The 13,373-nt window shown below is 44.8% G+C and overlaps 1 protein-coding gene across 1 annotated transcript; it reads right to left on the minus strand.

Annotated features, from left to right (window-relative positions):
* Positions 1–1,902: 1,902 nt before the first annotated feature.
* Positions 1,903–4,621, minus strand: LOC137586352 (uncharacterized). Its single transcript, XM_068302360.1, has 2 exons — positions 2,700–4,621; positions 1,903–2,296 (listed from the first exon to the last, which is right to left on the minus strand). Exons 1-2 carry the CDS (start codon positions 4,619–4,621, stop codon positions 1,903–1,905), a joined length of 2,316 nt encoding a protein of 771 aa, XP_068158461.1.
* Positions 4,622–13,373: the final 8,752 nt, after the last annotated feature.

Raw genomic sequence — 13,373 nt, forward strand, 5'->3', positions numbered from 1 at the left:
TTTTGCATCTTCCAGTTGAAGTTTGTCTCTAAGAAAGGCATCGCTCCCTCGAAAATTAGTCCCGTTATCGCTATATATTTCCTTTGGTGTGCCTCGGCGCGATATATGGCGTCTTAAGCCCATTAGGCATGAGTTTGTGGTTAGACTATGCACGATCTCAATGCTTATTGCTCGCATTGTGAGGCAGGTTATCAGCATGCCCCACCTTTTTAATGACTTTCTTCCATCGATAACTGTTAGTGGCCCAAAATAATCAACTCCTACATACGTAAACGCTGGCTTGAATGCACCCAGTCTAGCCCTCGGTAGGGGCGGCATTAAGGGTGCCATGGGTCGAGCACTACTCAGCTTACATTGTTGGCATTTCGACGAATCCCTTTAACGAGAGGTCTTAGTTTTGGAATAAAATATTTTTGCCTCACCTCATTTACTGTTGTCTCATGATTCATGTGATAATATTTTTCATGGTAGTGCCGGACTATCAGCTTTGTAACCCAGTGTTGGGTGGGTAGAGCGATTCGTCCTTCAGGGATGCCAGCGAAGCGACTGGCTCTATCGCGTACACACAATTCCCCATGGTCATTTAGAAAGAGTTGTAACCTCCATAGTGGACTGCTCCGGCAAACGTGGTGGCCGTTTTCGATGGCTGTGTACTCTTCGTTGTAACATTCTTGTTGTATGTTCCGGTAAAGAAACATTCTGGCTTCATTAATTTGGGATGCCGGTCGGTTTGTACTCTCATTTGATTTACGTATTTTCTTGATCAATTTCATCTTATAGGCAAGCCAACATGCAATTGCCCTTGTCAACCGATTCCATTTTGAAAAGTACTCGTAATTGATTCTTACTGATTCCCTTCGCATGTGAAGGAAACGAGGACGCAGTTCCTCAGTGACTGTCCTTTCATTGGTAGTTTCCGTCGGCCAATCTGCCTAATTTGGGTCCTTCGAACCATTGTGTATATGTTTCAAGCCTATGTTGTCGTTTGGTGGCGATGTCCGCAACGTTAAGTTTGCTTGGTACCCATCTCCAGTTTCTGGCATCTGTGAGCTCACATATTTCGGCTATCCTAAACATTACATATTGTTGATATCGTCGTGGATCTCCATCGAGCCACGCTAGTACCGTTTTCGAGTCGGTCCATAAGTAACATTCCTCAAAATCGATTTCATGTTGTGCTATTATATTTTTCATCAGTCGCGCTCCAGTTACTGCTGCCTGTAGCTCCAAGCGGGGTATCGAAAGCGGCTGCAACGGAGCTACCTTGGATTTGGCTGAAAGAGACTCAAAAGTATTCGGTTATTTTGTTCGATACGGAAATACGCAACGGCAGAGTAGGCGTCTTCTCCTGCATCCACGAATAAGCGAATTTGAACTCAGCAGTCTTGTGCATGCCAACTTTTAAAATAGCATCTCGGAATTCGAACGTTCTCTATCAAGGGTAAAAAGGACAGCCATGATTGCCACATATCCTGCAGATTGGGTGGTATTTCCTCATCCCAATCAATCTTCGATCGCCAAACTTGTTGGAGCAGTATTTTGAGATACATCATTATACAGGATACAAAACCCATGGGGTCAAAAACTGACATCAAAACTTGTAAAATTTCCCTTTTGGTTGGTGCGACTTCTGTCGCTACATATTATGTTGCGCTTCAGGCGTACAAACTTTAGTGCATAGGTGAAGGCATCTTGATGTGGACTCCACTGCATGCCCAATATTTTCTCATAAGAGTGTATCTCTTCACTGTTAAAGAACTGTTTTTCGTCGTACGTTGTTGTGTCGCAAAGTGCAGCGAGTACCCGTTTGTAGTTCGAACACCACTTGCGCATATATAAGCCCCCGCGTGCGTGGACTTCTCTAACTTCCTTCGCTAATGTAATGGCTTCTTCTTCTGGATGTCATGAATCGATGTAGTCGTCTACGTAGTGACTTGACTGAATAGCTTTAGCTGCCGCAGGAAACTCGTCCGCGTGTTTTTTAGCGTTCAGGTCGCGCACATAGTGCACTATATAGGGTGAGCACGTGGCTCCAAATGTCAACACATTTAATTGGAAAGTTTCTACGACTCCGGTTGTCTGATTTTGACATAGGAATCGTTGTGCTTTAGCGTCTTCTTCTCTTACTGCTATTCGATGGAACATTTCGGCGATGTCACCGCTCACGCCGATTGCTCTCATTCTAAAGTTGTACATAATCTGCAGCAAGGGCACGAGCAAATCGGGTCCCTTTAGAAGAAAGTCATTTAAGGCTACTCCTGATGATTGAGCTGCCGCGTCCCACACCAATCTGACCCTGTCAGGTTTATGTGGATTTCGTACAGTAAAAATGGGCAAGTACCATGCGTTTTCGGGTTTCTCCCTGATTTCTTCCTCTGGCAACTTTCTGGCATAGCCTTTGGCTATTAAGTTTTGTATTTGACTATGTAGCTCATTTGCAAAAAGAGGGTCTGCTGCCATTTTCTTTTGCATGCATAAGAGTCGTCGTTTTGCTACCGGCAGGCTTTTTGGAAATACACGGGGGCCATCTTTCCAAAGCAATCCCGTGGTGTACGTCCGCGAGCTGTAATTAACAGTGTCCTCCAGAATCTGTAGAGATCGCTCTTCATCAGGGGACTTGGTAAATATCGGCGATGATTTTTCCTCCGTTAGCAAATGTTTTTTTAACCATCTCATGCAAATCCAGATCGCATTGACACCGATGCAGGTTGAGTCCTCCCCCAGATCGTCCCGATTCGCCATATATAGTCCATCCTAGTCTCGTTTTTGCAGCTATTGGTTGCTGCCATTTTCCTTCGCGCACCTTTAGCGAAGCTATGAGATTCGGATTATTACTGCCGATTATCATTTGAGGCATTGCGTTAATGAAGCTCAGGATAGGCAGGTTTTTTAAATGCGGATATCTCTGTTTTATCCTATCTGCTATCATCGTCTCGGCTGAAAGACCAATGGACTTAACCGTACAGACTTCATTTACTTTAAATAATTTATTGCCCAGTCCTTGTTTTGAGATTCTCAAGTTCAGCTGCTTGGATTCCGGCTCCTGCCGACTAACATCGCCGGTCCATCTAATGCATAGTGGATTGGCGAAACCTTTCACTTCGAGCGCATCAGCCAATTTTTCTTCTACAAGTGTTAGAGTCGATCCGTCATCCATAAATGCGTAGATATCGACGGATTTCGAATTGGAGTGCAAAGTGACTGGAACGATTCGAACATAGCATTCTGGCGGGTTGGTTAGTGACCCACGATGATTGTGCAGAACGCTTTCCGTCACGTCCTTATGAAGGAGACGGTGATGTTTTGCTTTGCAGCCATTTATGTCGCAAGCTACGCGACTCCAGCAGGATCCCTTGTGGTTTTTGAGGCACTGAGCACATAGGTTATGGTTATTTATCGCGTTCCACCTGGCTTCGACTGACATCCGCAACAACTTTTCGCAAGACACTGGTTTGTGGTGTCCTTTGCATATCGCACAGACTGTGTTTTTAGGGCTATCTGTAGGCGCTGCGGTATGTGTATGCATCACTCCTCTGTTGATTCTCTTCTTGTCGCTTTCTAGTAATATGTTGAGCGTAGATACGCGACTCGCAGCTTCCGCCAATTCAAACAACCAATCCGCTAGGTGCTGTATGTTCGGGTAGGGTATAGATTTTGAATGTAGAGCCCAGTTAAGCATCATATCAGGTCCCGTCTTCTCGATAAGCTCTTGTAATAACGTAGGGTTGTTTAGGTGCGCATCTAGCTTGCTTGCCCTAATGGTAGCGCACATATTTTTCACCGCAAATGCAAACTCGATCAGCGGTTCTAGCTTGCCCTTTGGAGGAGGCAAATTTCGCACATTCTCCATCAACAGTTTTATTATGTGTTCCGGGCGTCCAAAGTACATTCTCAAAGTACTTATAACGCTCGGCAGCATTTCTGGGAACAGTAGGCTGTCTCGCACGGCTTCAAGGGCCCTGCCTTTCAGATATCTCTGCAGACGCATAGCGTTCTCCTCGTTGCTGTATCCACCGATCCGGGTGCTAGTTTCATAGGTGCTTATGAAAAGTGGCCATTCTCTTGGATCTCCTTTGAAAACTGGTAATTCCCTCGGCATTGATTGTCGAGCAGCTACTTGATGTGGTGTTATGCCGTTGGTTTTGCACGGCATGTTCTGCGCTCTGGTACTCGTCGCCTGTGGAGTATTGGTTGCACTATCATTCGTCATCATTATGTATCGATGTATTCCAGCAGCATGTTGTGGATGATCCTTCGCTTCTCCGTTTGACTGTACTCTCGGGTTGAGTAGGGCGTACTTACGGCGCAGATATTCCCTTTCGAGGCACATTTCGTCCTCTAATTGTTGCAAAAGTATTTGCTGATCTTCCGGCATTGCTTCATCTTCCACGTGTTGATCTTTGTTGCCTGGGTGGTTAACCTTGAAATGGGATTCAGTTTCGAGGTTATGTTCACCTTCATCACACACGTGGCGACATGTCTCGCACATCCAGGAACTCGAGGTGGCACTGTTTTTCGATCCGCAGCAGGTGCAGTGGAATTGAGATGCACACCTGGAGCATGTGAGCATTTCCTGGTTGGCCGGCTCCTGGCACAGACCACAGTTTCCAGTCGTTGCCATGTCTATATGTACGTAATTTTACGCGTGGTAAAATTAAAATTTGTTCTTTCCTTGGGATTTGTATTAGTCCCTCCTCTTTAGGTCTCCGTAGCTCTACTACACCGTAGGAATTAAAGAATTTGCTCAGAATTCTTTACGAAAGAGTGAATTTAATTTCACGTAGAAATTAAAAGAATTTAACCATAATTTAATTAAAAAGAATTGTTGCTCGTTCGACTAGTTAATCTAGCTCCGCCAGTGCCTTTGAAATAAATTTAATCCATTTAATCCTCAAGTTAGGTCAGCGTAAGCTTTTTAATTCTGCAAGTAATTTCAGGTTATTTTACAAATTTCTTATAACTAATAATTATACAATCTCATTCCACTTACTCTAGTCTTGGCCTCTTGGCTACGAAAAAACAACTGAACACGCGGTTCTTATGTACTTAGATCAATGCAGCTGCGTATTTTTCGCGCTCATGTGTTTACTTATGTATAATAAAGTACCGCAAGAGTAGAATGAGAGAGAGAGTTTTAAAGTTTTTAAAGAGTGTCATTCTGTTTGTTCGGACAGAGTTCCGTTTTGTGTTACAGTGGTACAAAGTTTATTCGCAGGCCCGAATTTCGGCAACAATCATTGTTAGCATTATTCTTTAGTTCACCACTGGTAGTTGTTTAATTTAATTGTTTATACATTTATTTGTATTTTTTTTTTTTTTTTTTTTGATTGTCAGGCTGGCTCTCGGTTTAGAAATTTGCTTTGGTACTGGTCCTGAACACCGAACTAATCACACTCGTGACACTTGTCACGGTCGCCATGTAAAAATAAGACAATTAAATAGTCGTTGCGTTTATTCTTGACGGTAAAACCCGAAAGAATTTTATTTAAAAAATGTTCTTGTGCTTAGCCTAAAAATTCTTAAGTATATGAGTTCTGCCGCTGGAGGCAGCAGAACGAGAGAGCGTAGTATGTATGTACGTATATATGTATGTACATATATGCAGGGCCGCAGAGAGAATATCAGGGCCCGGGGGGTAACGATGTTAGGGCCCCCTACTTCACTTCAAATAAATTCGTTATTTTCGACTGTGATGTATCGCGGGCCCTTTTGAAAACTGCGGGCCCGGGGGAAACCCACCCGGCATTTGTTCGGGCCCGTTATTTTATTACTGAACATACTACAATCTATCAGGTAGACTCGCAATATGGTCAATGAAGTTGCAATCCTTTTCTTTCAAAATAACACATAGGCGAGGTTCCGAAAATGTAGTCGCTGACGCGCTATCTAGACAAAACGAGTTAGAGATATCTGAATTTGAAATGAGTTCTTATATTGTATATATACAATCGGTACATTTAAAATCAGTGGAATATCTAGAACTAATGGAACATATTCAAAGTAACAAATCTTAATTCCCTGATTTAAAGGTTATAGAAGGATTCGTTTATAAAAGAACCGTTTTTAACAATGTTGTAGAGTCTCGAGAAGATACATCATGGAAACTGTGGATTCTATCTGCCCTAGTACCAGAAGTCTTACGACAGGCCCATGATTTACCAAGCTCAGCTCTTTGTGGCATGGCGAAAATGGTAGAAAAAATAAAACGATATTTGGCCACTTATGGTGAGCCAACTAAGAGCTTACGTTTCCAATTTTCATATTTGTCGTTCAGCGAAGAGTCCAAATATTGGTTAAAACCTCCTATGGGAAAGCCTTTAGTTTCCGAACGTCCATTTCAGAAACTTTATTTAGATCTCCTCGCCCCATATCCTAGAACCAAGAATGGAAATATCGGACTTATCGTAATCGTCGACCATAACACGAAGTTTCATTTTGTGAATCCCATAAAGAAATTTACTGCGCCAAGGATTTGTGAATTTTTGAAAAGAGCCATATTTTACACTTTTGGTGTGCCCGAAGTCATTCTTACCGACAATGGATCCCAATTTAAATCAAGTTATTTCGAAGCCTTCTTAACTAGTTTTGGTGTATCTCATCGGTTTACGGCTATATACTCGCCACAAGCTAATGCCAGTCAAAGACTTAATCGATCTATCCTTTCCGCGATTCGTGCATATGTCGGAAAAGAACATACCAACTGGGATGTACGTCTCAACGCGATTAGTGGTGCGCCTCGAGCTACCGCACATCGAAGTACCGGCTTTTCACCATATTTTCTTACATCCGGTCAGAATATGATCCTCAACGGTAACGACTATACCCTGTTGAGAAAGTTAGATTTGGTAAAAGATGATACCATGTTAAATCACTCTGATTATCTACAACTAGCAAGACAAAAAGCACAAGAAAATATCGATCACACACAATAGAAAAACGCACAAAGATATAATTTACGTAGTAGAAATATACAACTCAATGTTGGGGATCAAGTTTATGCCAGGAATTTCACCCAAAGCAAAACCGCTAAAAAGTTTTCTGCGAAATTAGCATCTGTTTTTGTACCGGCAACGGTAAAGAGACTTAGTCCATTTTATTACGAATTAGTGCCTTGTCTACTAAGTAAGGTAAGATCCTAGGAGTTTTTCACTTAAAGGACATTCAAGTCAAGAAAAAATGACAAAATCCTGTTTTTTCAGATCATGCTGCTGTGATAGAAATCGAGCTTCATTATCTGTGGTGTAGTGATCGGATTTTTCTTCTAAAATATTTAACCTTCCGACGAAGAGTTTTTTTTCAAATAACCCTCGCTTATATAAAGATAAATCTAGCCAATATTAGTGTAAGAGCTAAATTACTCACTCATTACTCACTAATATTTCATAGCGCCTAAGGGTAATGCACAAAAGGTGGTCTTCGGTATTGTAGGCTTCGCCAGCTTTTTTCGCTTCATTTAGTTGGCAATGTAATTCCCAACTAGTTTTAGCGTTGAAGACATGGTATGGCTATTGCAATTCTGGAGTTCTTTAGCAAAGTCTGCTGATAATAGAACTTGGTAGTTCTTGAAATAGCTATACAGACAACCTGCTCACCTTTTTGTGTGTTACCTTTGAAATAATCATCTTTTGTAAGATTGACCTCGAGCCGGTTTAAATTCAATTCAAAAATAGTTATTTGAAAACATATATGAAATATTCCTATACGGTTTATCGTAGCACAAACGTTTCTTTCTTTTATATTTAAGATACTAGTAATTTAAGTCATTTTTTTTTAAATTTAAAGTCATGAAGTCCGAAATATGAAATTTTGTCAAGCTCGATAGGAAATAAGTAAAGAAACTGTCTGTCATAAGATGTCGTTAACGAAATAAAAACTACATTGGTTTGGGACAACCTTTGAATTAGAATAGTTGTCATGGTCGAGTGGGTAAAGAAGAGGGACTCATTACATCTAAGTTCCCTCACATTCTTTATTTAGATTTAATCGTAACATCACCTTTAACTTTTGGTAGTTAGTTTAGTTTCATAACGCGCATTAAATTTATTAATGATAGTGAGTGTGAAAATGGGAGAAAGAACCACGACCAATCCGTCGAGCTAGACCCGAGCATAGCAAGAATGCGCACCCTCGATCCTGATCATACTATTGGTTTAACCATTTTTTTTTGTCAACTCAACAACTAATGAGTATATATCGAAGCATAACGTTTTTGGTGCTTCCTGCTCCTGTTACTGACTTATACTCAACCCTAGCTTCTCTACTTCTGAACTGGACTTCCTTGAAAAGGACTGTATGCACTAACACCTTGTAGCCTTTTAGATGTTGACTAGGTTGAGAGAGAACTATAAACCAAAACCCATTCTGGTCACTACATTTTTTTAATGTGTATTGTATCGGTCAGCTCCTTTAGTTGATTGTTTGCTCAAACAAAATTTGTTGCATTATCGCACTATAATGTCTACGCCCAATGAAGCGCACCCACGAATGAGGAGGTGGACAGGTCTCCGACCAACTCCAAGTGTACTGCTTTGGTTGCAAAGCATACAAATACTGCAATGTAAGCTTTGTCGGGACGTTTTCCACGAACTTTATGATGGATCCAGAATGGTCTACAATAGTATACTCCGGCGTTGAGAAAAGGTCTATTCTGAGATACCCGGTGCTCAGGTAAGTCACCCTTGACTTGTTTAAGGAACTGAGGCCAATACTTCGTGCATGCTACGCAGCCCTGGATCACATTTCGAATCATCGGTTTTACCTTAATGATGTGGTACTGTTGCCGAGCTATCCCGCATAGTGCCTCATGTCCACAATGAAGATTATTTTCATGAAGTTTCTGCAGCATCAATTTTACCACTGGATCATTATACGGTAAGAGATATGGATTCCTTGTTTCCGTTGATACTGGTGGTTGTTGTAGCCGAGTTGCTACTCGTATGATTGAATGTTCATTCAGAATTAGTGACAATGTTGCCACCGTGCTTTTGCGATGACGCCATTGCCTTGGATGTGATATTGCATGAATTTTGGCGATTAGCCACAAACGTGTGGAAATGTGATGCCCGTGAGTTAATCCAAAACAGTACTACTTTTGAGTCTGACCAAAGAAATGATTCAACACTTTCTGATCCTAATTGGAGATCCTGTCGAACTCTATCTGTGAGTTCAACTCCAAGCACAGCTGCACATAGTTCCAGCCGGGGTAGTGTCTGCTTTTCAAGTGGAGCCACTCTCGACTTGGCGAACAACAATCTGACCGAAATTTGGCCATTTTTATAGGTTTATTGGACATAAACTGCAACTCCATACGCCTTTTCTGATGCATCAACAAATGTATGTAGTTCCGTTGTAGTGAGGACCTTGCCATCAAAAATGTGCCTTGGAATTTTCATGTAGTTTAATGCCTGTACATCCTCTCTGTAGGCTTCCCATTGCTTCATTCTGGTTATTCCTTTTTTATGCTTTTGAGCCTTTCCAATGTTTTTACGCTTATTTTTTCCAGTGTGTCACCGAGATTCCTTACAGTATCTTCCCTTGGAATTTCCTTTAGAATTTGACTGCTATTCGATCACCATTTTCGTAAGTTGAAACCCTTAGGCCTCAGGATTTCTACAAGCTCTTGTCTTATTTGCAGGGCTTCTGGTAAACTGTCTGCTCCTGTGAGACAATCATCAACCTAAAAGTCATTTTTTAATGCTAATGCCCCAGACGACAATTTTTCCATGTTTTTTAGTGCCAAATATTCCAGACACTTCGTCGCTAAATATGGGGCTGATGTGGTTCCATATGTCACCATTTTTAAACGATAAAACTTTAGTTCTTGACTTGGATCCTCTCTCCACACAATCATCTGATTGAATTCATCGGCAGAGTTTATCCAAACTTGTCGATACATTTTTTCAATATCCGCAGTTTTTTTTTTTTTTTTTTTTTTTTAATTCCATTTATTACTCATATAAACATAACAACATATTAACGTAACATATAAAGAAAAGAGTATAATAACAATAAATTATAGCGTCACCAAACAAAGAATACAATACACTCGTGAGGTTAGAGGGGGAGGTGGATACAAATACAGGGTCAAGCGGGACTACTTTTAGGTACTGCTTCACTGGGCCCTGGGCGATCATTCCTCGTGCCTCTGGCGTTCGAGCCTTCTGAGCTCCTTCATCACCACCGACGCGAAAGTGCTGACGGCATCCCAGGCTCGGGGATCAGCGACCATCAGCCTGGTCAGGTTATCCGATGTTGCGCGATGCCCCATTGCACACTCCAGGGAAGATCTTGCCGCTTCGAACCTGGGGCAATGCAGCAAAATATGCTCGGCGTCTTCGGGTATTCCGCTGCCGCACCAGGTGCATTCGTCCGAAGTTTCGTGGCCGAACCTCCTCAGATATGTCCTGAAGCAGCCGTGACCACTTAGCAGTTGGGTCAGGTAATGGTTTACCTCGCCGTGCTTACGCAGAATCCACGCGCTAATATCAGGGATGAGCTTGTGCGTCCACCTTCCCTTGGTCGAGGTGTCCCAACGCTCTTGCCACCTCCGCATGCTTTGTTGCCTCGCTAGGCAGCGCGTTGCTCCCGGCCCATCTAAGCTACCTCCTCGTCTGGCCTTGGCGACTGCCTCTATAATCGCTGCCTGTTCGTCGATCGGCATCATTCCTGCGATGACGAGCGCCGCCTCATCCGAGATTGTGCGGAATGCACTGCAGACTCTTATAGCGCTTAGTCGGTGGGTTGCTTCGAGACCTCGTCGGTAGCTTTTCACCTTCATACCGTCGATCCACGCTGGCGCTGCGTACAGGGCCGTCGATGTGGTGACGGTAGAGAGCAGTAGCCGTCGTCCCTGCCTCGGGCCGCGCGTGTTCAAGAGGATGCGCGATAGAGCGTGGGCGGATTTGGCTGCTTTTTCTCCAGCATGTTGAAGATGCTCCCTAAAACTGAGCCTAGTGTCCAGTAGAACGCCGAGATATTTAATGGCCCTCTTGGATTGTATCACAGCGCTGCCCACCTGTACTTTCGCAGTTTCCACAGCCTTCCTGCTGCTGATAAGCACTGACTCCGTCTTATGAGCTGCCAACTAGAGGCCGGCGGCCTGGAGCCACTGCTGGACGCTTTTGATGGCGGCATTCGAGCGTTCCTCAACTTCCTTGACGGTCTTGGCGACCACGGCAAGAACTATATCGTCCGCGAAACCTGTGATGTGGGTGCCAGGCGGAAACTTCAGGCGTAAGACTCCGTCGTACATCGTGTTCCAAAGTAAAGGTCCCAGTACCGAACCTTGGGGCACACCTCCAGACACTGTCCGCACTACTGGGCCATCATTAGTGGTGTAGCAGATGGTCCTTCCTTGAAAATATTGTCGCACGCAACTAAGGAGGTAGCGTGGGACTCCAAAGTCGGCTAATGCGACTAGGATACGGCTCCATCTGGCCGAGTTGAAGGCGTTCCTAATATCTAGGGTGGTTACCAGACAATACTCCTTTGTCCCCCCTTTCCATCTAACACCGGCGATCGCGTCCGCCGCAATGTTAACCACGCGTGCAATGGCATCTGTTGTGGACTTGGCCTTCCGGAAACCGAACTGCTGCTCCGAAAGTCCTCCGTTGGCTTGGATGGCTGAGCTAAGTCTTGCGCAAATGAGGGACTCCAGGACTTTGCCTGCCGTGTCCAGGAGGCAGATCGGTCTGAACGAAGACGCTTCGAGCGAAGTTTTCCCTGGCTTCGTTAGCAGAACTAGATTCTGTCTTTTCCATCTAGAAGGAAAGGCACCTTCCCTCAGGCAACTGTTATACAAGTCCACAAAGGACTCAGCTTGTAGAGAGACCGCGATCTTCAGTATATGGTTAGGGATTCCGTCGGGTCCCGGAGCCTTCGCTGGTTTGAGTTTCCGGACTATATCAAGTACCTCGTCCACTGTGCATTCCTCTATGTGTGGGTAAAGCGGGGGATGCAGGACAGGCAATTCGTCCACGATTTGAGGGAAGAGGGTATCTACTATGCCCCGGACGGTCTGAGCGTCTTTTGGTGCCGGAGTCTTGCCTATATGCAAGCGCTTCACGACAGTCTGGTACGCCTTTCCCCATGGGTCCTGCTCTGCCGAGTCGCATAGGGCCAGGAAACACTCGCGTTTACTGTCCTTGATTGCCTTTTTGAGAACCTTACAGCACCGCTTGTAGTCCAGATGCAAGTCTGAGAAGGCTAGCGTCCCTCTAGCACGCTGGTACATGCGCCTCGCGCGGAAGCATCTGCGGCGAACGTCGGCGATGCTGTCATTCCACCAACAGACTGGTTTGTGGTGTCTTCTGTATGCCTTGCGCTGGGACATACTCTCATCGCAGGCACTCTCGAGTGTCGACATGATAGAGTTGGCTGCCGCGTCTGCATCTCCTAGGCGTACATCGCGTAGATTCTCCAACACGCTGCTGAACGTGTGCAAGTTTAGGGACTCAAGCTTGTAGCTTTTCCCAATGGGACACGTTCGTTCAGCTCGTTGCCTGGTTGTCCCAACGGTGAAGACAATGGCTTCGTGGTCGCTACCGGTGTAGTGACGCCCAACTTCCCAATTCGACTGAGGCGCTATGGAGTCACTGGCGAACGTAAGGTCTACAATGGATCCTGCACCGGCTCTACTGAAAGTGTTTCTTGTGCCGGAATTGAGCAGCGAGACACTGAGGTTGCAGAAACACTCGAGCAAGAGACGTCCCCGTGCGTCGGAGCGAGTGCTGCCCCATTCAATTGCCCAGGCATTAAAATCGCCCCCAATGATGACACCTTGGCGGCCCCTAGCGTCGACAGAAATGGCGTCGATGATGCATCCGAACCTCTCCAGGGTGTAGCTGGGAGGCAGGTAGCAACTGTAGACCCAGTACCCTCCAATTTTGGCCCGGACGAAGCCCTCCATCTGGGCGACTTCCTCAATTGGAAGACTACTTGTCCCACAGGACCAAATAGCAGCCTTCCCGTTGATGTCGGATACCCAGTCGGCGTTCCTCTCCGATCTATACGGCTCACTGACTAGGGCCAAGTCGTATCCGCCTTCCCGAACCGTCTGATGGAGCAGATCCTGCGCGACGGCACAATGGTTAAGGTTCACTTGTATGAAATTTAGGCGCATCATTGATGGGCCCGTGGTTGCCTCTTTGTTCCATTAAGGGGGCACCGATGACTGCCCGCAAAATGGTTTGTAGGCTGACGGCCCTCCTCTTGGCATAGGAAGCAGATGGGGTCTTTTACTCCACAGCTCGCGGCTTTATGTCCTTCCACTCCACACCTAAGGCAGCAGTTGGACCTATCCACTTGGCTGGGGCACTTCGCTGATATATGCCCAGCCCTGAGGCAGCGGTAGCAACGCTTGGGCAGCTCGTCCA

Source organism: Drosophila tropicalis, unplaced genomic scaffold (assembly GCF_018151085.1).
Source record: "Drosophila tropicalis isolate 14030-0801.00 unplaced genomic scaffold, ASM1815108v1 contig_979, whole genome shotgun sequence".
NCBI classification, from domain to species: Eukaryota; Metazoa; Arthropoda; class Insecta; order Diptera; family Drosophilidae; genus Drosophila; species Drosophila tropicalis.